Source organism: Patiria miniata, unplaced genomic scaffold (genome assembly GCF_015706575.1).
Source record: "Patiria miniata isolate m_02_andy unplaced genomic scaffold, ASM1570657v1 HiC_scaffold_16, whole genome shotgun sequence".
Lineage (NCBI taxonomy): Eukaryota > Metazoa > Echinodermata > Asteroidea > Valvatida > Asterinidae > Patiria > Patiria miniata.
Window position 1 is genome coordinate 16,965,856 of NW_024037054.1, and position 27,917 is coordinate 16,993,772.

Below are 27,917 nucleotides of genomic sequence, written 5' to 3' on the forward strand. Positions count from 1 at the left end.
TAAACTGCAATATCCGGTTGTTCTTCACACTGTTTGTATGCTATTCGTCAGTTTGTCGGATCGCGCGTGCACGCACGCGCAATCCGACAAACTGACGAATAACATTCGTTGGTACTTTGAACGCACACCTTACATAAGCTGGTTACCAGCGAAATGTTTGTATGCTATTCGTCAGTTTGTCGGATCGCGCGTGCACGCACGCGCAATCCGACAAACTGACGAATAACATTCGTTGGTACTTGGAACGCACACCTTACATAAGCTGCTTACCAGCGAAATTTCGTATTCGACACTATGTCAAATTATGGATTTGTTTTTGTGAGTGATTCGCCACAAGGGGGGCTCTGAATCTCAAAATCCAGACAAATATTAAGAATTTTGGCATAAATACCTGAAAGAGCAACCTTCATAAAGCCTAAAAATAACAAAATATCGAAATCGCAAAAATGGTCGATTCGCCGGTTTGTCAGCTCTGCGACGATTTAGCAAAAAAGGAACACCAACAACACAGAACTTTTAGCCTGATCAACTGATCAATCCTCTTTTGTTCAATCCTCTTTTTTCGATTTAGCAAGAATATCGAGAAGTCTGTCAAATCTGTCAAGTTTCTGTCGATTGTGTTCTCTCACCATTTCTTCTCGCCGTTTGTCTCTCTCTCTTTGTTCCTTATGAAACTCATTAAGCCAGTCTACTACATTGGGCAATTTTGTTGGCTTACGACTTTTTCGCCCTATGGGCAGCTTTGCCACTTTTTCAGCAGGTTCCTCCGTTTCATCAAGGAGGTTACCTGTAGTAGATGGCACACTACAACTGCTAAGTGTCATGGATGGTCTGGTACTCTCGTTGTTGCCATATAATTCATCTAATTCAGTGTAAAATTTACAGATCTTCCTATTGGCCCCTGTTTGGGAATTATGATCCACTGTTTGTTTATACTCTCGTTTAATTGATTTCCATTTGTTTTGGCAGTGGTCTGTTGTGACCAAACAACCCTTACTTTGCATTTCTTTGGCAATTTTATTCCATAACACTTTATGAGCTTTGGTTCCGTGGAATGAATCTTCCATCTTGACTCTCAAGCTCACAAGCAGGGTACTATCTCTGTCACTCCAGGTTTTTCTTTCATCTGGAACAAAGGAAAAAATCAGGCATGAGTATACATGTAGTACATGTATTTTACAACTGTGATTCAGGATTTGCCTGTTGACATATTCATGTAGAACATATACGCCATACACACACACTGCGCGGTGATGTAATGTTAACAGTGAAGTATTAGTGATAATCTTTATGCAACAAAAGGCGCACGCAAAATAATGTCGCAACCAGTGCTCCATAATAGCGATTACCACACGCAAACCACCTACACGCTATGCCTTCAAATTTTAACTGACGCAGTATGGAGTTTTAACTGGCTCGTGTAAATATGATTGGCGAATTTTGAATATTCGAATATTCAGTCTAACGCAGTTTTGAATAATCAAATACTAAACTATTCGAAATTGAACAGCCCTACTCTTTATAGTTTGTGACTTGGCTTTGATCTCAGGTACAACAACACTAAAGAAAAGTACACATACTACATACTAAGACCAAAACTCAGCTGACTCAGCTGATGAAATAATGAGGACCCTGTCTCATTACAATTTTGCATAATTCTGTCAGCTGAAGAGCAAGTAAATTTGACCTGAATTTGTTTAATTTCCATGTTTTTCTGTGCTCGAGACCCCCGTCTGGGAAGTTACATAATACTACACTACATGCTAATAACATGTTATTAGTTCAAATTTTACCATGTCCAACTGAAGAGGGCCCTGCCTCTGTCTCTTGTCCTGGTGTAAGGCTGGACTGGGTTGGATGGGGCCTCCCTGCTTCATGTAACCGTGGCTGTCCAGTTCTGTTGGTTAGGGGAGGTGTCTCTCGTGTTTTCGGTTGGCTAGTCCTGCCAGGCCGCTGTACCGTTGCACAAAATGTTTGTGCAAAACTTTCATCTATGAGAAGAATATAATATAACAATAATGGTCTAACCCATTTAAATATACTAGTTTCAAATAATCAAATACTAAATTTTCGAAATTGAACAGCCCTACTCTTCATAGTTTGTGACTTGGGTTTGATCTCAGGTACAACAACACTAAAGCAAAGTACACATACTAAGACCAAAAACTCAGCTGATGAAATAATGAGGACCCTGTCTCATTACAATTTTGCATAACTCTGTCAGCTGAAGAGCAAGTAAATTTGACCTGAATTTGTTTAATTTCCATGTTTTTCTGTGCTCAAGACCCCCGTCTGGGAAGTTACATAATACTACACTACATGCTAATAACATGTTATTAGTTCAAATTTTACCATGTCCAACTGAAGAGGGCCCTGCCTCTGTCTCTTGTCCTGGTGTAAGGCTGGACTGGGTTGGATGGGGCCTCCCTGCTTCATGTAGCCGTGGCTGTCCAGTTCTGTTGGTTAGGGGAGGTGTCTCTCGTGTTTTCGGTTGGCTAGTCCTGCCAGGCCGCTGTACCGTTGCACAAAATGTTTGTGCAAAACTTTCATCTATGAGAAGAATATAATATAACAATAAAGGTCTAACCCATTTAAATATACTAGTTTCAAATAATCAAATACTAAATTTTCGAAATTGAACAGCCCTACTCTTCATAGTTTGTGACTTGGATTTGATCTCAGGTACAACAACACTAAAGAAAAGTACACATACTAAGACCAAAAACTCAGCTGATGAAATAATGAGGACCCTGTCTCATTACAATTTTGCATAACTCTGTCAGCTGAAGAGCAAGTAAATTTGACCTGAATTTGTTTAATTTCCATGTTTTTCTGTGCTCAAGACCCCCGTCTGGGAAGTTACATAATACTACACTACATGCTAATAACATATTAGTTCAAATTTTACCATGTCCAACTGAAGAGGGCCCTGCCTCTGTCTCTTGTCCTGGTGTAAGGCTGGACTGGGTTGGATGGGGCATCCCTGCTTCATGTAACCGTGGCTGTCCAGTTCTGTTGGTTAGGGGAGGTGTCTCTCGTGTTTTCGGTTGGCTAGTCCTGCCAGGCCGCTGTACCGTTGCACAAAATGTTTGTGCAAAACTTTCATCTATGAGAAGATTCAATATAAAAATAATGGTCTAAATACATGTAATGCACAGGACCTGTGTAGCAAATTAAGATAATTTCTTTGTATGAAATTGAGATGGAAATAATTGGAAAAGGGAAACTTGTCTGTACTGATAATGAAACCTTGCAGCCCTTTCCCATTTAAAGTCACCAAGTTAAAAATAAAAAACAAAATACAAACTAGGCAGTGTAGATTTGACCGTTAACTGGTAATGTTATACTTTTGCATTTGTACTGGCACGGTAACCAATTATGTGCAGTGAGTGCTTTGGGGGACTTAGAAATGTTTCCATGAGAAATCTTTGTCTGATTCATACGTTCATTGTCATTGTGAACTCATAATAATTCACAAGATGGAATTAAAATTTAAACATTTGTTGTTAAAAAATGTTAGGCCTATAATGTATAAAGCCCTACCTACCTACAGGTATGGAACAATAGTCTCGGACATAGTTTTTGGGATAGCCCCCAACTTAAAATAGGCCCCACATATATAAGGGGATTTACGAGCCCAAACAAAATGCTTACCAGATTTCAAACGCTCTGCAATACCAGCAGGAACATAGCGGATTATGACAGGAACTTGCTTTGTTGTGTACCTATTTCCAATAAGGGTAAACAAAAGTTTCAACAGTTATTGAGCATATTGAGCTCACCCTAGGCTGCTAAAAGTGCTAGGCAGCTAGTAGTTGCGATAATCGTAACCTACCATCCTCCCGACAGTCGAAGACCGGAGGGTTACAACTAGTGTACACAATTTACATAATAGCAATTTCGACCATTTTTGCCAGACTAGTCACCAGATGTGCCCAATTTTTACCACTTTCAAAGATCATGACACACATTTTAAGAACACAGATTCGATCTTCAATGTGTAATGACTCCGTTCATAACACTCAAAACATCATTGAGAAAATATTTTGAGGAAAGTGGTAAAAATTGGGCAAATCTGGTGACTAGTCTGGCAAAAATGGTCAAAATTGCAACTAGGCCTATGTAAATTTTGTACACTAACTAAGCCCTAGTTGTCTCGACTCTCTTAACCCTCCGGTCTTCGACCGTCGCGTCGGGAGGATGGTGGGTTACGATTATCGCAACTAGGCAGCTAGGTAAATTATATAAATACGTGTAACATTACTCCTTAGACTAAGGAGTACTAAGGCTTTTTTAGTAGCCTATAGTAAATACCAGGCAGCTGCTAGGTAGGGACATTAATTTTGTATGCAAAATAATCACACCATCTGACCATGATCACAGACACAGTTAAGTTAGTGCTTACTGACTTAGTTTTTCTTACTGACTGAGGCCTAGTTTTATCTGCATTATTAAACCATGGAGCTATATGAACGTAACATTACACATTCATGACATTTCACAGAGTCGGAAAGAATATTTTACTAGTTAACGGTTCACCCCTTTCCTTACACAATACCATGCTTACAGTCGCTTTACAGCTAATATCAACCACCAAAATGTTTCCGCGGTGAAATTTGCTTCAAACTTCTGCCTTGCAAACAAATTTGTCTTCAGAACTGACTACCTACCCGAGGGAAAAAAGAATTAAAAGCAATTAAAATATCCTACCCCTTCTCAGCAACGCTGAATCCGTCATGTCCGTCGGCCATTTTGCTAGAGAAGTTTCTGCCGCTGTTTTGAAATCCCGCGCTTTTTTACGTGTGTTCGTGCAAACCCCCGGCGGATAGGTGGTGTGCGATTTTGTTCCGAGTACAATGTTCTTGGGACGTGTTCGTGTGGTTCGAGCGCGAGAACAAAGTTCGCGTGTCAAGAACAGACCGCCCGAACTCGACCCAAAGGACATCGCGCCGTGTTTGTGCACGAATGCGCGGCCGAACAATGGCGGCGCGTTTACTGTCAGACGGGTAAACGCGCATTGTGCTTTCACTTTGTTTACTTTGGAAAATGGACTATTGTGTGGAATTTTTCTTACAGAAGGGAGTTCAAGCGCTCCTCCCAAAACAATCTTAAAAAAAATAACTGAACGATGAAGAGTTACCCTCAACCCCTCCAAACAGCTTTATCCACACTTTCTTGATATACACTAGCTTTCTTATTATGTATTTTCGAAATTCAAGAGCCCCCCCCCCCTTTCCCTTTCCCTTATTTTTTTTTTAATCCCTCCTCCTCCCAAAAATGATTCTAAGTAAATTGCCATTTCATTTTTGGCATATTGGTCATTAGAGCACACTGAATTACTCCATCAACGAAATGAATAATTGTATTAATAATATGCTAAAATTACATCATATTATTTTAACTGAACACTCACACGAGAAATTGTATGGATATTCATTCAAATAATTGATATATTTATTTAAAAACCTGAATATACATCAATTACAATCTAAAAGGTAAACAAACCTTAATTTTACAAAGTAATCAGTAAAAACTTCTTCCCGTCCCTAGATTGATCAGGGAATGACATCGTTCACCTTTTGTGATATTGTGTGAAAGGAGATGAATCACAAAACAAAATAGTACTATACTTATTATGTCAAAGAATAATTCAAGCTACGCACGGTCTTGTTTATCATTAAATGTTTAGCTATACTTCTGAAAATAAATATAATTACTTGTAAGTGAAATGGGAATCGTTTTTGTGAGCGAATATGACGGTGTATATGGCTATAGCTAGTAATCTTATATAACGGCGTACACAACATAATTTCAAACCGTAAAAGTACTCATTGCTTTCTTCACCATACAAACTGTCGATAATGTGACAGTCATCTTGGAAGCTCATAAGAATACTTGCGTTGAACTCCACAACTTCTGGAGTAGGCGTTAAGCCAAGGTAGCTCGGAGGGTACCGAAGTTTCAGCGCTTCACTGAGTAGAGCTAAAGCCAAGGCAGACATAATTCAATCAGATTTTGCATATAAAAGTTATAAAGGTTATTCGAATAAACTATTTTAAACAAATCAACTTTTGTTCATTGCCATTGCCGGGCCAGTCATGCACGTTTAGGCCTATGTCTTAAAAAAAACATGGACGGCGACCAGCATGACAGGTCTAGATCGCATGGAATTTGAACAGAATATCTCGCTAGCTACCACACAGGCCTCCATCCCCTCAAACTCAGAGCGACAACACTAACGATATTATAATTTGCTATGTTTATATTCCTCCATGCCATGTTGCAAGGGCGGATCCAGAACACAATTTTGGGGGGGGCCAAAAAAAATTTCGGTCCCCCAAAAAAGTGGGCCAAAAAAATTACGGCGTGGGGTTCGGGGCCCGCTTAAGGGCCCCGAAAATTTTTTGGATTCTAGATGCTCTGTGGTGCGATCTGAGGCAATTTCTGACCACTTTAACCAATGTTTTTTTTAAGGAAAAGATGGTGGTGTACTCATTGCCTGCCTTTATTGCGATGTCAAAAAGTGGGTAAAAAAAATTACGGCGTGGGGTTCGGGGCCCGCTTTAGGGCCCCGAATTTTTTTTCGATTTTAGATGCTCTGTGGTGCGATCTGAGGCAATTTCTGACCACTTTAACCAATGTTTGTTTTAAGGAAAAGATGGTGGTGTACTCAGTGCCTGCCGTTATTGCGATGTCACATAAAAAAAAAAAAATTGATTTCGTTTTGGGGGGGGGCCATGGCCCCCTTTGGCCCCCCCCTGGATCCGCCCTTGCCATGTTGTATAGGCCTCGTTGAAAAAAAAAACAACTTACTTGCGAATAATTGTCCTATTCTTCAACGCTCCTTACTTCCCGACTCCAGCAATCTAATGCTGCGCACACCTTGACTATACTCCTCTTCGATTTTGATCAATTTAGATCTCTGTTTCTTTCATTCTTTCAAAAATGACAAAGAAACCGAAGAAAACCCAACTTCATTTTTTAATCCTCCGTTCGAAAGTGAACACAACTCGAATGCGAAATCGTGTTCTTTATCCTTTTCAAAAAACGCGCGGACGCACGTTCGTACGCGATGTCCTATCCAGTCTGTGTATATGGAGATCAATGGTTGAGCCATACCTAAACTGAAAAATCAGATGTTTCTGGAAAATTGCAGATTGTATGGGGTTAGATGTTTATGAAACATTTCAAATTGTAAGGGGTGAACATTGCATATTTTAGCGAAATTGGGCAAAATCAGATGGTTCCAAAAAATGTCAGAAGTAAGGGATTAAGGCAAAAAAAAAAGTCTCCGGTTTCTGGCATGCGCGCGCGTTGCCGTAGCCATGCGCGTCGGCAAAATGAAAAAGTTTTTATTTTCAATGAACGATGATGTCTCAAAGCCGCCAAACCCACTGGTTTGACTGGAATCCTGCTGCTGCAGAATTTTAACGTGTTTTTAGATGGGGTTATGATCGAGAATAAGCTTTATGTGGCCTCTCTGGACTCCCATAACTCATTTGCACTAAGTTTAGTCGGGCACCATTTGCAGTCATCAGCCGACATTTCAAGCAAAAAAAACAAAACAAAAACAAAAAAGCCGCGTCCCCGCACCACTTTTTGGGCAAGCTCCATACCAGCAACCGGAGACTTTTTTTGTTGGCCTAACCTTGCTTTTTTAGTGAAATTTTGCAAAGTTAGATGTTACGAAAAATTTCAAATTGAAAGGGGTTAGGCCAAAAAAAAAAGTCCCCGATTTTTGGTATGGAGCTTGCCCCAAAAGTGGTGCGGCGACGCGGCTTTTTTTTTTTTTTAGCTGTTTTTTTTTTTTTTTGGCCTCAAATGTCGGCTGATGACTGCAAATGGTGCCCGACTAAACTTAGTGCAAGTGTATGGGAGTCCAGAGAGGCCACATAAAGCTTATTCTCGATCATAACCCCATCTAAAAACACGTTAAAATTGTGCAGCAGCAGGATTCCAGTCAAACCAGTGAGTTTGGCGGTTTTTAGACATCATCTTGTATTGAAAAAAAAAAAATTCATTTTGCCGACGCGCATGGCTACGGCGACGCGCGCGCATACCAGAAACCGGAGACTTTTTTTTTTTTGGCCTTAACCTCGCATTTTTTTAAAGCGAAAATCGGAAAAAAATCAAATGTTTCTCAAAAACAGATTGTAAGGGGTAACCTTGCTTTTTGAATAAGATTGGGCTAAAAGAAATGTTTATGAAAAATTTTAAATTGTATACCTTGTATATTTAGTAAAATTTGGCAAAATCAGATTTGTGTGAAAAATGGTAAGGGGTTACCCTTGCTTTTTAAGCAAAATTTGGAACTTATTTTACAAAAATTGGGCAAAATCAGATGCTTCTAAAAAATCCAGATGTAAAGTTTCCGCAAAAAACAGCTGTTGAAAAAGATCCCAATGTTGAACTTTACTGAGTCTGAGGTCTAACGAGGGGACGATCCTTATTTCAAATCCCGGAGATTCGCTGACAGTCTCTATTTTTCTTTTTAAGAAAGTCGAAATAGCTGAAGAGGGAGGGGAGAATCTTTACGTGCCCAGATACAAAGAGAAGAAACCTACGCGTCTGCCTTTTGTAAATACACAATTGCGGTGTTCATTGTTGCGTAATGATCCGCCTAGCACACGACTGTTTTGCACATTAGGCTGTGTTATGCAGCTTCCTAACAAACCAAACACACTGGGCTCATTATATCGACTTGTTTTTACCCATTAAGGTAAAGCAAATGGATCCAGTAATCTTCCTGGCGCGTTTGCTCACCTATAAAGACAACTTTTCTCAGTTTAAGGAAAATTCTAAGGTAACGATATGGCCGAGTGGTTACGAGTCGTCGTCCACGGTTAGCGGGGTCCCGGGTTCGAATCCCGCTGGTGTCTTTTTGGTTTTTAACGTATGGGTTCAATTATTCACTATAAGAGATTTAATTTCCCGTCGTAAAGTACCAACAGTACCTTAGCTTAATCGGTAAGCACTGCTGCTGGTACTGTCCGCGAGTTCCAGGTTGGCGCCTTCGTACAGGTTCAGGGCATGTGGTCCACTCGGAGGATCAGGGCTTAGGGGCCGCCCTGTTCCTCCCTTAGCTCTTTGCTTTTACATGGTGCCTGGCCCTCCGGGGTTATATGGATGGATAGGGAAGGAAGTGTGTATTGGTCGGGGACACCGAGACCCCGGAAGAGAACTAAGGGATCGGCTGGGGCATTGTTATGGCTCAGACCGATCCCTGAAAGCTTGACTAGCACATAACTTTTTGATTTTTTGTACCCTCTATCTTTTATACTTTGGTTTAGTTTGATATCTACAGCTGCTCGGCAGGTCTAGTATTAAAGTTGAAACAAAGGTGTATGTCATAAATCAATAAATATTTCTTAATTGACTATAATCAAAACGGAGTCTCGTTTGATCAATTTGACTATCATTATATAATGACGCGATTGCCAATTGACGTAAGGAAAGCCATAAATTATACCGGGAAAGAATAAAGATGTACATTGTAATATGAATATATTTATACATCTTTCAAATAACGCGTCTTTAATTGTGAGCATTCCAAACAATACAGTAATTCGCAATAGTAATACTGTAGAATGGTATATGATAGCACGATCAATGCGTCTCTATTCAATTTAAAAAAAAATATAATTTAGGCGCCTATGTGTGAAATATTCTTTGATTGACTATGAGCATTCCATGCGAATGAGTTAATTCGTAAAAAAATAGCAACAACAAAAGAGAAAGGAAAAAGAGAAAATTTCTTTACCCTAAAAACTGGAAAAATAATTTGTTTTTAAAAAGTCAAATGGGACACTTCATGTATTGATTGAACAGTTTGCAGTTAACCTTACATTTTAGCAAAATTTGGAAAAATCAGATGTTTCTGGAACATTGCAGCTTGTAAGGGGTTAACCTTGCATTTTTAGTAAAATTTAGATGTTTATGAAACATTTCAAATTGTAAGGGGTGAACCTTGCATTTTTTAGCGAAATTGGAAAAATCAGATCTTACTGGAAAATTTCAGATTGTAAGGGGTTAACCTTGCTTTTGTAGTAAAATTTGGCAAAATAAGATGTGTATAAAAAATTTCAAAGTGTAAGGGGTTAACCTTTTTTTTAGGAAAATTGGGAAAATTTAAATGTTTACGAAAAATCTCAAATTGTAAGGGGTGAACCTTGCATTTTTTAGCAAAATAGGGCAAAATCAGGTGTTTATGGAAAATTTCAGATGGTAAGGGGTTTACTTTGCATTTTAAGCAAAATTGGGCAAAATCAGATTTGTATGAAAAATTAAAAATTGTAAGGGGTTAACAGTGCCGAATTAAGGCAAAATCAGATGTTTCTGGACAATTGCAGATTGAAAGTGGTTAACCTTGCTTTTTTAAGCGAAATTGGGAAAAATCAGATGTTTCTTGAAAATTGCAGATTGTAAGGGGTTAACTTGGCATTTTTAGCATAACTGGGCAATATCAGATTGATATGAAAAATCTCAAATTGTAAGGGGTGAACCTTGCATTTTTTTAGCAAAATAGGGGAAAATCAGATTGTTATGGGTAAACCTTACATTTTTTAAGCAAAATACGGCAACTGAAAACCAGGTGTTCATGAAAAATTTCAGATTGTAAAGGGTTCACCTTGCATTTTTAGCAAAATTGGGAAAAATCAGATTTGTATGAAAAATCAAAAATTGTAAGGATTTAACCTTTGCCAAATTAGGGCAAAATCAGATGTTTCTTGAAAATTGCAGATTGAAAGGGGTTAACCTTGCATTTTAAGCAACTTTGGGCAAAATCAGATGTTTCTGAAAAAAATTCCGATGTAAGGAGTTTAACCTTACTTTTGTTTAGTGAAATTTGGTAAAAATAAGATGTTTATGGAAAATTTCAAATTGTAAGGGGTTCAGATTGCATTTTTTTTTGCAAAATAGGGCAAAATCAGATGTTTATGGAAAATTTCAAATTGTAAGGTGTTAACCTTGCTTTTTTAGTAAATTTGGGAACATTTAAATGTTAATGAAAAATTTCAAATTGTCAGTGGTTAGCCTTGCATTTTTAGCAAAATAGGGCAAAATCAGGTGTTTATGGAAAATTTCAGATTGTAAGGGTTAACCTTGCTTTTTTAAGCGAAATTGGGAAAAATCAGATGTTTCTTAAAAATTGAAGATTGTAAGGGGTTAACTTGGCATTTTTAGCATAACTGGGCAATATCAAATTTATATCAAAAATCTCAAATTGTAAGGGGTGAACCTTGTATTTGTAGCGGAAACTTTACAACTAGATTCATAGAAGCATCTGATTCTGCCCAATTTTAGTAAAATATGCTCAAAATTTTGCTAAAAAGCAAGGTTAACCCCTTACCATTTTAGATTTTTCATACAAATCTGATTTTGCCAAATTTTACTAAATATACAAGGTAACACCTCTTACATTTCTTTTTGCCCAATTTTGCTAGAAAATACAAGGTTAAGCCCTAACAATCTGCAATTTTCCAGAATCATCTGATTGTGTCATATTTTGCTAAAAAAAGCAAGGTTAATCCCTTAAAATTTGATTTTTTTCATGAACATCTAATTTTTCCCAATCTTATTCAAAAAGCAAGGTTAACCCCTTACAATTTGAAATTTTTCATAAACACCTAATTTGTACCAAATTTCACTAAAGAAAAAAGTAGGGTTAATTCCTGACATCGGATTTTTTTTCAAAAACATCTGATTTTGCCCAATTTTGCTAATATATGCAAGGTTCACCCCTTACCATTTGAGATTTTTCATAAAAATCTCATTTTGCCCAATTTTGCTTAAAATGCAAGGGGAACCCCTTTCAATCTTCAATTTTCCAGAAACATCTGATTTTGCCCTAATTTGGCAAAGGTTAACCTCTTACAATTTGAGATTTTTCATACAAATCTGATTATTCCCAATTTTGCTAAAAATGCAAGGTGAACCATTTACAATCTGAAATTTTTCATGAACACCTAGTTTTGCCGTATTTCGCTAAAAAAATGCAAGGTTAACCCCCTAACAATTTGAAATTTTTCATGCACAATAAAATTTGCCCAATTTTACTAAAAAGGCAAGGTTAACCCCCTTTCATCTGAAATTTTTCAGAAACATCTGATTTTGCCCAGTTTTGCTAAAATTGCAAGGTTCACCCCTTACAATTTGAGATTTTTCATAAAAATCTGATATTGCCCAGTTTTGCTCAAAATGCAAGGTTAACCCCTTTCATTCTGCAACTTTCAATAAACATCTGATTTTGCCCTAATTGGGCAAAGGTTAACCTCTTACAATTTTGGATTTTTCATACAAATCTGATTTTGTTCCCAATTTTGCTAAAAATGCAAGGTGAACCCCTTACAATCTAACATTTTTCATGAACACCTGATTTTGCCCTACTTTGCTAAAAAGTGCAAGGTCCACCCGTTACAATTTGAGATTGTTCATAAACATTTAAATTTGCCCAATTTTACTAAAAAAGACAGGTTAACCACTCATTATTTGAACATTTTTCCTTCACATCTTATTTTGCCAAATATCACTAAAAAAGCAAGGTTAACCCCTTACAATCTGAAATTTTCCAGAAAGATCTGACTTTGCCCTATTTCGCTAAAAAATCAAGGTTCACCCCTTACAATTTGATATTTTTCATAAACATCTAACTTTGCCAAATTTCACTAAAAAAAAGGAAGGATAATCCCTTACATCTTAAATTTTCCAGAAACATCTGATTTTGCCCAATTTTGCTAAAAATGCAAGGTGAACCCTTTACAATCTGAAATCTTTCATGAACACCTAGTTTTGCCGTATTTCGCTAAAAAAATGCAAGGTTAACCCCTAACAATTTGAAATTTTTCATGCACATTAAAATTTGCCCAATTTTACTAAAAAAGCAAGGTTAACCCCCTTTCATCTGAAATTTTTCAGAAACATCTGATTTTGCCCAGTTTTGCTAAAAAAGCAAGGTTCACCCCTTACAATTTGAGATTTTTCAAAAAATCTGATATTGCCCAGTTTTGCTGAAAATGCAAGGTTAACCCCTTTCAATCTGCAACTTTCCATAAACATCTGATTTTGCCCTAATTGGGCAAAGGTTAACCTCTTACAATTTTGGATTTTTTCATACAAATCTAATATTTTCCCAATTTTGCTAAAAATGCAAGGTGAACCCCCTACAATCTGACATTTTTCTTGAACACCTGATTTTGCCCTATTTTGCTACAAAGTGCAAGGTTCACCCCTTACAATTTGAGATTTTTCATAAACATTTAAATTTGCCCAATTTTACTAAAAAAGACAGGTTAACCACTTATAATTTGAACATTTTTCCTTCACATCTTATTTTGCCAAATATCACTAAAAAAGCAAGGTTAACCCCTTACAATCTGAAATTTTCCAGAAATATCTGACTTTGCCGTATTTCGCTAAAAATGCAAGGTTCACCCCTTACAATTTGAGATTTTTCATAAACATCTAACTTTGCCAAATTTCACTAAAAAAAGCAAAGATAATCCCTTACATCTGAAATTTTCCAGAAACATCTGATATTGCCCAATTTTGCTAAAATGCAAGATTTACCCCTTACAATTTGAAATTTTCCATAAACACCTAATTTTTACCAAATTTCACTAAAGAAAAAAGTAGTGTTCATTCCTGACATCCGATTTTTTTTCAAAAACATCTGATTTTGCCCAATTTTGCTAATATATGCAAGGTTCACCCCTAACAATTTGAGATTTTTCATAAAAATCTCATTTTGCCCAATTTTGCTTAAAATGCAAGGGGAACCCCTTTCAATCTTCAATTTTCCAGAAACATCTGATTTTGCCCTAATTTGGCAAAGGTTAACCTCTTACAATTTGAGATTTTTCATACAAATCTGATTATTCCCAATTTTGCTAAAAATGCAAGGTTAACCCCTAACAATTTGAAATTTTTCATGCACATTAAAATTTGCCCAATTTTACTAAAAAAGCAAGGTTAACCCCCTTTCATCTGAAATTTTTCAGAAACATCTGATTTTGCCCAGTTTTGCTAAAAATGCAAGGTTCACCCCTTACAATTTGAGATTTTTCAAAAAAATCTGATATTGCCCAGTTTTGCTTAAAATGCAAGGTTCACCCCTTTCAATCTGCAATTTTCCAGAAACATCTGATTTTGCCCTAATTGGGCAAAGGTTAACCTCTTACAATTTGAGATTTTTCAAACAAATCAGATTTTTCCCAATTTTGCTAAAAATGCAAGGTAAACCCCTTATAATCTAACATTTTTCATAAACACCTGATTTTGCCCTATTTTGCTAAAATCATTTAAATTTGCAGAATTTTACTACAAAAAGCAAGGTTAACCACTTACAATTTGAAATTTTTCATAAAAATCTTATTTTCCCAAATATCACTAAAAAAGCAAGGTTAACCCCTTACAATCTGAAATTGTCCAGAAAGACTCTGATTTTGCCCAATTTTGCTAAAAATACAAGGTTTACCCCTTACAATTTCAGATTTTTCAAATAAATCTGATTTTGCCCAGTTATGCTAAAAATGCCAAGTAAACCCCTTACAATCTTTAATTTTCAAGAAACATCTGATTTTTCCCGATTTCGCTTAAAAAAAGCAAGGTTAACCCCTTTCAATCTGCAATTTTCCAGAAACACCCCATTTTGCCCTAATTTGGCAAGGTTAACCTCTTACCATTTTGGATTTTTCATACAAATCTGATTTTGCGTTATTTGAAAGATGTATAAATAATATTTATATTACAATGTACATCTTTATTCTTTCTTAGTATAATTTATGGCGTTTCTTATGTCAATTGGCAATCGCGTCATTATATAATGATAGTCAAAGGGATCGAACGAAACTCAGTTTTGATTATAGTCAATTATGAAATATTTATTGATTTATGACATACACCTTTGTTTCAATTTTGATACTAGCCGTAGACCTGCCGAGCGGCTGTATGAGATATCAAACTAAACCAAAGTATAAAAGATAGAGGGTACAAAAAATCAAAAAGTTATGTGCTAGTCAAGCTTTCAGGGATCGGTCTGAGCCATAACAATGCCCCAGCCGATCCCTTAGTTCTCTTCCGGGGTCTCGGCGTCCCCAACCAATACACACTTCCTTCCCTATCCATCCATATAACCCCGGAGGGCCAGGCACCATGTAAAAGCAAAGAGCTAAGGGAGGAACAGGGCGGCCCCTAAGCCCTGATCCTCCGAGTGGACCACATGCCCTGAACCTGTACGAAGGCGCCAACCTGGAACTCGCGGACAGTACCAGCAGCAGTGCTTACCGATTAAGCTAAGGTACTGTTGGTACTTTACGACGAGAAATTAAATCTCTTATAGTGAATAATTGAACTCATACGTTAAAAACCAAAAAGACACCAGCGGGATTCGAACCCGGGACCCCGCTAACCGTGGACGACGACTCGTAACCACTCGGCCATTTCGTTACCTTAGAATTGTCCTTAAACTGAGAAAAGTTGTCTTTATAGGTGAGCAAACGCGCCAGGAAGATTAATGGGTCCATTTGCTTTACCTTTATGGGTAAAAACAAGCCGATATAATGAGCCCAGTGTGTTTGGTTTGTTAGGAAGCTGCATAACACAGCCTAATGTGCAAAACAGTCGTGTGCTAGGCGGATCATTACGCAACAATGAACATCGCAATTGTGTATTTACAAAAGGCAGACGCGTAGGTTTCTAATCTTTGTATCTGGGCACGTAAAGATTCTCCCCTCCCTCTTCAGCTATTTCGACTTTCTTAAAAAGAAAAATAGAGACTGTCAGCGAATCTCCGGGATTTGAAATAAGGATCGTCCCCTCGATAGACCTCAGACTCAGTAAAGTTCAACATTGGGCTCTTTTTCAACAGCTGTTTTTTGCGGAAACTTTACATCTTTTTAGAAGCATCTGATTTTGCCAAATTTTAGTAAAATATGCTCAAAATTTTGCTAAAAAAGCAAGGTTAACCCCTTACCATCTTAGATTTTTCATACAAATCTGATTTTGCCAAATTTTACTAAATATACAAGGTATACTATTTAAAATTTTCATAAACATTTCTTTTAGCCCAATTTTGCCAGAAATACAAGGTTACGCCCTAACAATCTGCAATTTTCCAGAATCATCTGATTGTGTCCTATTTTGCAAAAAAAAATGCAAGGTTAACTCCTTACAGTGTGATTTTTGTTCATGAACATCTAATTTTCCCCAATCTTATTCAAAAAGCAAGGTTAACCCCTTACAATATTCAATTTTCCAGAAACATTTGATTTTTTCCGATTTTCGCTTAAATAAAATGGGAGTTTAACCCCTTTGAAATTTGACGTAACATCTAACTTTGCAAAATTTCACTAAAAAAGCAAGGTTAGGCCAAAAAAAGAAGTCTCCGGTTTCTGGTATGGAGCTTGCCAAAAAAGTGGTGCGGCGACGCGGCTTGTTTTTTTTTTTTTACCTGTTTTTTTTTTGCTTGAAATGTCGGCTGATGACTGCAAATGGTGCCCGACTAAACTTAGTGCAAATATTATGGGAGACCAGAGAGGCCACATAAAGCTTATTCTCGATCATAACCCCATCTAAAAACACGTTACAATTTTGTAGCGGCAGGATTCCAGTCAAACCAGTGAGTTTGGCGGTTTTGAGACATCATCGTTCATTGAAAATAAAAACTTTTTATTTTGCCGACGCGCATGGCTACGGCGACGCGCGCGCATACCAGAAACCGGAAACTTGTTTTGGGCCTTAATCCCTTACATCTGAAATTTTTCGGAAACATCTGATTTTGCCCAATTTCGTTAAAATATGCAATGTTAATTCACCCCTTACAATTTGAAATGTTTTATAAACATCTAACCCCATACAATCTGCAATTTTCCAGAAACATCTGATTTTTCCCGATTTTGCTTAAAAAAAAGGGCAAGGTTAACAATTTGATTTTGTTTTCATAAACATCTAATTTTGCCCAATTTTACATCAGCTTATGCTAACAAATTATCGGGTAACTGGATCATTAAACGGGACAGGTGCACATCGGCCTTGGGGCTCAGACCATGTGTCATGCACTCCTCAATGCATAGATGATGCACATAACACTATGGGTAGTCCAGGCACAGCTGGGGGTCTTGCCCAAACAATCATGAACGCATTGCGTGTGCTTAAAGACTTACCCACAATTTACCGTTTAGGTCTGGCTCTAATCAGTTTACGCGTAAAAGCAAAGAGCTAAGGGAGGGACAGGGCGGCCCCTAAGCCCTGATCCTCCGAGTGGACCACATGCCCTGAACCTGTACGAAGGCGCCAACCTGGAACTCGCGGACAGTACCAGCAGCAGTGCTTACCGATTAAGCTAAGGTACTGTTGGTGATTTACGATGGGAAATTAAACATCTAAAAATGACTGAATGCGTGCGTTGAAAAGCAAAAAAAAAACCCGACGGGATTCGAATCCGGGATCCGCGGACGACGAATCTAACCACTAGGCCATTCTACTTCCTTACAATTTTGCTCAAAACGATTTGTCTAAATAGGCGGAGAAACATTGACGTTGTTGAGTGCATCATTCTGTTTGATCTAGCTCCATGGACGAAGAGAAGTTGATACTTCGGGCAGCAATGAGCCAACTGTTAAGTTTGTTATGTTTGGAAAAACATATACGGCGCATCTTCATTAGTCGTAGGCCTATACGTGTGCTAAATCTACTTATCGTTACGCAACAATGAACACCGTGATTATACACCCTGAATTTTTGCCGGGGTGGGGGGATGTCCAGGCCCGTCAATTGTTCATATCCGATTGTTGTGGACAGGTGGACCGTGCCATTATTAAAACAATTATACATTTTTCGCGTTTTTTTATGGCCGGGGGTGTTTCGATCCCGTCTGTACCCGCGCCTGACTTCTTCTCATTTCTCAACTCCATCACTACTATTTCAACATTATATGGACGTCTTTAGAAAAGGAATGTTTTTTTACGGATTTGTTTAACACTGTAAATCAGGCCTCTGTTCCGTTCGCTGTTTCCAACTGTCTAGTCTTTCATTAGCCTTTAATCAAACATTATTTTCCTGAAAAATAATGTGAGCAGTGCGTTCTCATCCTTTTAATTCTAAAAAAAAACCTGTTAAACGTAGGACGCTGTTCATGATGTGCATCATAGAACTTCGCTGGTACACCCACCCCCAGCCCTGCAAACAGGGCCTTGGGCACTGGGCCGGGAGCGGATTTGTTTTCTCCCAAACGACATCCGCATACATATTTATTTGGCGCCCTTTACGATACTTTTACGATACGCATGCAGGTATATGATTATTATTTTGTTTCCCCGCAATTTAGCGAGAAGTGTGACAGCTCAGTCGATAGCAGTAAAATTTGCACCGCGAGGTTGCGGGTTCGCATCTGGGTTTTCCTCCAGATTTTTTTTCCTTTTCTGACCTGAGGCTTCGGAGGAATTTTTTTTAAAGCGAAATGACGTAAAAATTAACTTTTTTTCTAATTTTATATTTTCTTTTCATGTTTTTATAAAAGTTGAGTCCAAAACGCCATAGCGTACACCCATATGTGGATTCGTTTGGGAGAAAAAAAAAATCGCGGGCCGGGAAGGGCTGATGACCTTCACATAATCTTGTGTATGAAGTGGGGATGTCTTTCTGTGTAACTTATCAATGACCTTTGAATAAAAAAAAATATTTTTATAGCTGCAGCTTTTTCAAGAATACAGGCCAGTAAATCGGTGCAAAATTGGCTACGCCGGCCAAATCACGATTTGAATGCCCTCAAATTCTTCGTTATTTGAGCACGTTGTAGGCCATGAACTTGAGGGTTTGTAAATAATAGGGGTAGAAGCCTTGCACAGGACTGTGAGCTTGTAGTTCTGTGTAATTCGGATAAAATTTGGGACCTAAGAGCGCTCTAATTTGCAATGGAGTGTAGGCATCGTTTGTCAAAATGGGGACGGGCTTCAGGACTACTTCAAGAGGTGATCAACTTCGGTTGGAAATTGTTCCTAAAAGTCATGGGTTGACCCCCCAAAAATTGATAAGAAAAGAAAGATGAAAAAATACGCTTTAATTTGATGTGTGTCTTGAACGCTTTGGAGAGTTGTGATTATTTTTTTGTGAATTTGGGAAGTGGGGGTATTTATCATTGGGTTCTATGGCAGTTTATTTACTGGTCAGCAACCTTAAAAGCGGACATTAGTATCGGACAGTAGGTGGCGCTCTTCATCCCTTCTGACTAAGGTGACACGCATTTTGCGACTCGGGCCGATTGTGTCTATTTTGCTTCACGCGTCCCCGCCTGGTTCGGGGAAGAAAAAGTGGGGGGCGGGGGACAAACGATATATGATATCCCCCTCTTTAAAAGTGGGGGGGGGGGGGTAAACTTGCAATGTCCCCTCCCGTCCCTCACCGATTGACGCCCATGCGCCAGACGTACGTGACTGTCGGTGACCGTCACATCAGTTTAATTTTTTTATATAACTACATTCTCGCTGAAAGCATCTAAACATCACATGTTGATATGACACATGTTCAAATTGTACATTTTTTTTTGCGCAGTAGAATGTCAGTATTTTGTGGGAGGCGCCAACATGATATGTGCATAGCCCTGGGTCCGTTATCATGTCAAAAATAGCGTCTGATTAGCATGCGAAGTAGACACAGGACGCTATTTGGCGCGTAATGTTTTAGCGTCCTGCTGACGATCACAGAAGATAAAAAATACCTTACGCAATGATAAGCGGGGAACAGGATATGGGAAGTTTAACATACAAAAATCATCAATGCAATGAAATCCTATTTAGAAGAGTCAACAGTCAACCAAATTTCTGACTACGACGGATGATGAAAGACTCCGCAGGGAGCTAGGTACAATCGAAATTAAGGATTTTGTTATTCATTTCTCAAAGCAAAAAAGAATGAACGTTTAAGTACTGAAATATTAAATTACCTCAACAATATGAGACGAAGAAACTGGAGAAATGTGTAAACTCCAACAATGCACTAGACTGAATATAATATGATACGGAAATTGAGGGACAGAATGATCTCGCGACAAAATGGGCCGAGGATCGTGAATAAAAAGAACAAAATGGAGTCAAAACGTACCACGTGTGATCGTATTATAACAGAAAGTGATCGTATCATAAAAAATAAAAGGCAAATATTAAAATGAGGAAAAAGGTTTGACCAAAAAATTTATTCTTCAAGCTCCGTTGAAAGTCACTTGAAACAATTGTATGGAACATGAAATTTGAGAAATCAACGTATGGGTCAAATACAACAATACAGTCACTACAACCATTTAAAAAAGAGCTAATTCTGTGTTCGCAGGAACTACATTCACAACATAATGTGCAGAATGATTTAAGTCCCACTAAAATAACAACGCAACTACTAAGGGGCAACCAATTAACTCACAAAGCACAATGGCGAAATACTGTATTTCAGAAATTGGATTAAATCTAACACCTTATTTATGTAAAAACGTAACTGATCTGCTGAATGAAGATGGAGACTTCCCATAGAATACCTTGAAAATTGAAAACAAAACAATATTGGTCATTTGACATATTCAAATTGAAAAGGGCTTTAGCAAAAAAATACTGGTTATCAATCATGGCAAACAATAAAGACAATATTTATGTGGATATCAAATTTTAACATACTTTTAACATTAGCAGGCGCGGATCAGGGGGGGGGGGGCAATCAGCCTTGACTCATTTCTTCGCCCTAGAAATGTATTAAAATGATTTGTTTTGCTTTTCGGGGGGGGGGGGGCAAGCAAATTACACCCCAACTGGCAGACTAACCGACAAAAAGACAGACCGATCGACAGACAGACAGACCGACACCATGACAGACAGACAGACAAACAAACAAAAAGCACCCCAACAAACACCCCAAAAAACAACCCGACAAGCAATCCAACAAACAAACACACAAATCCCTTAACTGTCCTATAACTTGAGCCCAACAAACAAACACCACCCCCCCCCCAAAAAAAAAGCTGAAACACAACAACCAAACAATTTACCACAAACGACAACTGAAAAACAAACCGACAAGAAAAAATATCCAAACATAATTTAAAAAAAAATGTGATTGATTGAGGATAAAAATAAATAAAAGCATGGAATAAAAGAAGAATACATGTACATGTTACTTAAAACCATCAGGTAAAAGCCGTAGCCTGGTTCCCAGACCAAAAGATTCTGACTATTCCTGATGAATCTTAGGTCCGGTAGCCTCCGGTAATACATTGTATTACAATTTACGTCACATGACTAAAACGGGAGATATTCCTCCTTTTTCCGAAAAATTCCGAAGTTTGCCGAAGTCGTTTCGTCGACAATCGGATAGCGCACGAGTATATCCGAGTATATAATATAGGTTTAGTTAAAGGGAATATACAACATTTGCAAACATCGAAAAATAAAACTACCAAGTTTTTACGAAATACCTTACTAGGATGTTGGTAAATGACAGTCTAAAGCATCCTGTAAAATTATGGCGCCTGGTGTGGTCATTTTCAAGAAAATTGTATTTTTGTATACATTTCCAACGGTGGTCGGCCGACCACCGTTGGAAAAACCTACCTATTTTTCAACTACTGCTCCAACTTTACCCTTTTATTCAGTCCAAATTTTGTTACCGGATAATAACGATCCACTGTGTTATCGCAAGCGACTGAAATGTATAAAGAGCACTACATGACAATGTCGGTGATAAGGGTAATCAAGTCATCAGGCTTTTTTGCTGGTCACAGAGCCTGAAGCCAGACTAACTGACTGGCTGACTGACCGCCGCTGACTGACAGACTGTCATGTGTGAATTTGATTGGTCACCTATGTTTTAAAGATTAGGCTCATTTGCGGCGTTCATGATCTGGGACCAGCTTTTGACCTAACCATGTATATAGCATCACACGCGTTAGTACTCTGGCGCCGAGTGTGTCATTGCCCTTTTAATACATGCGTAGACAATAAGTCAAGTTTTCATGCCAACCATGGTTACAGTGATCTTTCATACCACTAAAAAACGGATAGTCTACAAACTATTAAGCCATTCTAAATCAATAAAATCGAATTGTGTGTAATCTGTGACTAGCTTAATGGACCTATAAGACATATTGACGTCACGCTTTGTTTATTGTGCGCTTCCCAAGGAGCTTGGTTGCTCTTGTCCCCACCTGGCTCCCATAGGAAAGCGTACATGTATTTGGTAAACAAATATTGACATTATTATGTCTGAGGTCTATAGGCTTAATTGCCTTAATTATCTTGCCAATAATTGAAATAAACGAGTGTTCACTTTGGCTTTATGTATGTCGATCGATTGCAATGATTACTAATTCATCATTTGCTGTCTCAGAGGAATTACTGCGCGATGTTTCACGACGACCATAGTAATTAACTGTAAAAAACAACAATAAACAGCTAAATACAGTATATTGGTCATTTAGATTTTGTTTTTACCCTCTAGTATTCTAAAGTCTGCGCCTCAAAACGTGTCCACATGCTCGTCAACTAATGCGTATAGGGTGGCAAATAATGTGTATGACCACTGTATACATAAAAATGAAAAAGTTGGGTCGTTGGTATTTTGCTGATGCTACTAATTCCGGACATATAATACTTTCCATTCGGTGATTTCCCTGTCTTTGTGGGCGCCCTCGCCGCTACATGTGCAAATTGGAGTACTTCACTTCCTTAATAACTGTTACTTTGTCGAGGTTTTCTGCGGAGAGATCGTTTAAAATCTGACGACCTGGAAAAGTAGAACCAGAAAAGAAATCTACTCATCGGACGGATGTCAACAGCACATTAACAGTATTAAGGGCAAAATTAATACACTGACATCAAAAACGAGGTCAATGACCAATAAGACCTGTATGTCCAACCGTATATGTTCCCCTGGGTGTTCAGCCTGGTATAACTACAATATTAAGGCTCATATATGTATGTCGTTTGTCATAATTTATCCTCGACACCGAGATATTTGCGTCCATGGTGTTTCTTTGCGGAGCTGTTCTTTTCGAATAAAGACAGCGGTAAATTGAGAACAAATAAACTTTATTTTACAAATGAAAAAATATATGAAAAAAAACCCCTGAAACTATTCACCGATAGCCAGGACAACCACCATTGTGATGTAGATATTTTTTTCCGTTTTGGATAAATAATTATGGGACATTGTCAACATTGATACTAAAGGGTTACTACCATAACAGTCGCACATCACTTACCACCCTGTGATGAGTTGGAAGAGCTTGTTCTTCTTCTTCTTCTTCCGCAGGTTACCATCAGCTAAAAAAGACATGTTTTAATGCCTGGTCACTAAATAGGTTTATGTGGCTGTAGAGTTCCAATGTTAGAGTGCGGGTACCTCAAAACAAACGTGATCGAATACCCTTTTCTATCAATTTTTTTTTTACCAAAGATCGATTTGCTGATCAATTGGCTAAGTGTTTTTTTCTACGACATTTTCAATATTAGCCAGTTATGATCGAAGGAATCATTTGCAAAGGTCGACGGAATGATGTATCATTGTGCCAATAATAATCGAAAGAGGGGGGGGCTGGTCATTTGTAACGAAAACGCTTCAAAATAGGAGCGTCACAACGTGTAGACACTGTCACAATCATGTCATGTACATATCCGACGAAAACATCCATATAGTGGTACCACGCTCTGGTATGTGTCGTTTATACACTCAGTTCTCCTTTGACGGTTTACCGTTATCAAAGTTATTATTATGGCGCGCATGCCACTACTAAAATAGCTTTCATAGCGAATATCAAGTAAAAAAAAGTCTAGAACTGGAATTCAGGAAACAAACATTTTGAGCACATTCATGGGTGGCTCACAGGAATTCCATATTTTGAGCCATGTTTGTGGGGCTAGCCTTACCACTTAAGTATTGGCTTCCAAATCAAATGATTACCTGAGGAGTGATAGAGACCTCGTGGTTCTTTCCATGACTCATGAAAGACTTTATTTGGGTGATAGGGAACTCCTCGTCGTGACCACAAACCCTCAGGACCATCAGAAAGTCATCGGAGCTGCAATCAGAGCAGATGGGCCCGCAGGAGTAGGACAACCCAGAGAAATCCACCAGGCGGATTTCTTCCAGAAGCTTTTGCAGATGTTGCAGGACCTGGTGAAGTATTGGCACGTGTAATTGTTTTGCTAATATTTCTGCCTACAAAATTTACGAAGTTTTCCTGCCGTCTTCGTGCACCCGATACATTGTTTGCAACAAAGTGACATATTCTGTTACTGCAGAGGTCGAGAAATTGCGTTACCCATTAGGTGCGGCACTTTTCGTTCTCGAAGACGATGATGATAAGATGACATTTTAATTGTCAAAACTATTTCTTCTTACAATTCTCAAAAAGGTTATAAATAATGCTCTTTACATAGTATACCAAAGCCTATATTCATACCTGTAAACTCCGCTGGTTGTTTACGGCGCTACGCTGGATCGTCACTTGGATGGTGTTCTGTGAGTGGGATACCTTTCGCAGTTGTATGGCGTATAAATCAGCTGCCTCGTACCTGAAACGGCCTCTAGTTTTAAACAACTACAGTAAACAAAAAAAGTGCGTTTATTCTCAAAACAAATTCACCAATATGACGGCAAAACAAATATAGGAATTGCGCGTCCGTATTCATTTGAGGACGCTACATAAAAAAACTTTTAAAAAATCATTTTTGTCAGTGGAATATAGTGATATGCAGAGAGGCACAGCTTACGTTAACAAAATACTGCATAAAACCTGATTTGGTGTTGCTTTCATCCTTCAGTTGATCTTTCCTTGCTTGTTTTTTTTTAAACAGATTTGACCATGTAAGGTCACACCGTACATTTTACTCACATGATTGTGATTATCCCTGCCGCAACAGCACTTCGCCAGCAGACGATGGAAGATTGGGTCTGGAGACACGTGCGCGAAGTCGAAGTAGTACACCTCATCATCTTCCGAAGGCACCCAAAATGTTGCTTCGTCCCCGGTGAAGTCTGGAAGATGGCTTGGAAGGATGCAGTAATCGGGAAGCTGACCGGATTGAAGACACTGGCAAGATTCCGTGCATTGTTCCTGATGCGTTGTTCCCGAGTAGGCAGGTATCAGTAAATTATAGGCCTCCATTAGACGTAAAAAGGCCAGGATGGTCTCTACTGAACCAGCAATGGCCTGGATGAGATTCCTGGAGGCAATGCCTTTTGTTTCGAGTTCTAACCAGTCATCGGCTAGGTTTCTGCTGCGTGATTCCCTCGGAGGAATGCGAACGATTGCCTTCAGGCGATCCATGAGTTCTTGTGGTCTAATTACGACATATCCTTTAAGGATCTCGTCATCCTCTCTGTATATGACATCTCCAGTGCGGTGTAAGCTTGACAGGACCTCATGGAAGTCTTCCAAACTCAAGTTTTCTTCCTCGAGTGTTTGCAGAAGGTCAAAAGTGCTTATAATCCACGGCAGAGGGCAACTTGCCTGCCTATTTCGTATTTTGTTCAGAATACGAAGGTTTCGAATGGGAAAGTGCTCTGTCATGTGAGATGTCTTCTTTGCCATAGTGGTGACAGATTTCTGAAGATGGAGTCCGTCTTTGTCCATCGGTTTGGAATTCTCTACGACGTACAGCGGTCCCTTATCATCGTTGAGTGCTAACATACTACAGAAGTCGGTGTAGAGAGACTCGTATATCTGAGCTGCGAATCTGTCTATAAATTCCCTCGTGACGCTATCCCGGTGAGTGCCGACAATGAAAACAAGGGTGTTCGGTTCTGGAGACTCCGGCATCTTTTCGTTCTTCGCGATTCTCTCAGAGTGAGCTTTCAGTGAGAAGAGCCACTGTCGTAAACGTTGGTGCTGCTCCTTTTCATCTTTTCTGGCATCTTCCAGATTGAACACCACGAGATAAACAGCCTCTGCTGGTCTAAAGAACTGCTGCATGGTCTGATAGACATTGCCTCCTGCATTGTCCCATAACTGCAACTTATAGCTAACTGGGTTGTCACCGGTAGCAGAGTCCATCAGAAACTTACGAAAGATTGTAATGGGGATCGCATTTTTTTCCAATTGTACAACCTTCTGGGCCACTAATAAGTCGTATGTTAGGAACCCAAAAGCAGCTAACGTGGAAAGAAACATTGAGCAAGCTGTGGATGTCTCGCTGAAAAACATCAGCCTCCAACCAATCAGGTGCCCCATTATAATTCCAACGACGAAGCCAAAGGCTTTTTTTAGAACGTAAGGGGGCATAAGCTTCTTAACAGCAACAGTTTCACGACCCTTCAGGACTCCGTAGGCATTTCCAAAACCCATGAATACACCCAAAAGAAAAACGGGCACGTACGGGTTCCCGGAGTATCCAGTCCACGTAAAAGCAATACAAATGACAACAGTGAAACTCGCTGCAGCTTCTTTGAGACTCCTGGTCATATGTTGAACGAACTTCATGCCAAATCGTACAAGGAGGGGGCCACACAAGTTGCCAATAGCCAACACAAGTACTTCCTTGTCAAAAGACATACTAGACTTTGAAGTCGGAGTCATGATACAGAGTGCAATGGCAACACCACTTCTACACCCTAACCCACACAGCAAACCGAAACAGGTACTTATGCCACACACACCTGAGTACAAAACTGTCGCGACAACAAACGCCCATACACGATCTTCGGGCCGACTAACTCCTAAGCCAGAAGTGAATTTTGTCGCTCGGATAGTGGCTTCTACAACAATGATCTGAAATACGATTGGGATGACAAAACGGTACGCCGAATTAAAATCCGACTTGAGAAAAAATGCATGACACATAATCAAACCAAGCCAACACAGTACTCCAAAGTCAAACAGGAAATAACAGCAAGCGATTATAAATAGTACAATTGCAGAACCAGCCATCTGCATTTCGGTAACGGCAGATCTACAGATCCACCGAAAAGCCTGTTTGGCCCCATTGATGCCATCACAGGCGGTATCTTTCATCGGTCTGTTTTGTGGTTGGTCAGAGCTGTCGTTTGTTGACTCTCGATCTTTTTCTTTGCGTTGAAGAATTCCTTCAAAGCTGTCGATATTATCACAAACACACCAAGCCGCGGAAAGAGTTGGGTCGTCTGCTGACGATGGGCTTCCGTCATCACGGCAGGCTACCCAGTCCGACTTCTGCTCAGATGTCTCGCACTGGGTGATTTCGATCCCCTCCGTTGCCTTTGGCTCCTCGCTAGGATCACACACTTCTCCCTGTAGATACTTTAGGGTACTAGTCTTCCCGACACCTTTGTCACCAACGGTGATGATCTGTTGACGATTACAGGGCAGAGAACCGTTGTTGAGTGCATCCTTGTAATCCTGGTGCAAACGTTCATCATTAGCTAGCACGCTGCGATTGAAACTGCGACCGAAACCTTTGTAACCGGAGAGGTAAGCTAAAACTTTGCCATCCATGTTCTTAACCTGTTTGCATGAACAAAATATAAAAAATCACTAGTCACTATGGTGTTTAAATGTTCATTTCACCTATTTAATGAGAAGCAAGGAAAGATAATTTTAAAATACATACGATGTATCACCTATTTTTGGCAAAATTTTCAATACAGTAATTGTGATATTTGCTCGTCTGGAGGCTTTTTGAATAAACGTAAAGGGATGCACGGTGAGGGTCCTAATGGGAAGTCCATAACTTACCAAACGCCTCCATCCTATACTCACGTGTTTCAAAATATTTACTTAACAGTAGTTGTTTACGAGTTTAGATTAGAATCAGACATGAATGGCAAAGTCTGCTTTCTAAGTGTTTACCAAAAATCATCCGATGGGTTAGTTTGTTGAACTAACCATGTATATTTTCACGAAAAAGTCACAAAGGATGTTTGGAAAATGTTTATACCTAAAATTTGGAATGCGTGTCTACGAGCGCAAA

The 27,917-nt window shown here is 38.9% G+C and overlaps 2 protein-coding genes across 3 annotated transcripts; both read right to left on the bottom strand.

Moving 5' to 3' along the window:
- Positions 1-514: 514 nt before the first annotated feature.
- Positions 515-4,929, bottom strand: LOC119723145. 2 transcript variants are annotated; one of them, XM_038193694.1, is made up of 6 exons: positions 4,711-4,929; positions 3,655-3,725; positions 2,909-3,106; positions 2,353-2,550; positions 1,794-1,991; positions 515-1,126 (listed from the first exon to the last, which is right to left on the bottom strand). In XM_038193694.1, exons 1-6 carry the CDS (start codon positions 4,749-4,751, stop codon positions 549-551), a joined length of 1,284 nt encoding a protein of 427 aa, XP_038049622.1. In that variant the 5' UTR covers positions 4,752-4,929; the 3' UTR covers positions 515-548. The 2 variants fall into 2 exon arrangements, with proteins under 2 accessions (XP_038049622.1, XP_038049623.1); XM_038193695.1 differs by lacking the exon at positions 3,655-3,725.
- An 18,296-nt stretch (positions 4,930-23,225) lies between these two features.
- Positions 23,226-27,442, bottom strand: LOC119723260. Its single transcript, XM_038193824.1, has 4 exons — positions 24,866-27,442; positions 24,434-24,571; positions 23,932-24,144; positions 23,226-23,294 (listed from the first exon to the last, which is right to left on the bottom strand). The coding sequence occupies exons 1-4, from the start codon at positions 27,440-27,442 to the stop codon at positions 23,226-23,228; spliced, it is 2,997 nt and encodes a 998-aa protein (XP_038049752.1).
- Positions 27,443-27,917: the final 475 nt, after the last annotated feature.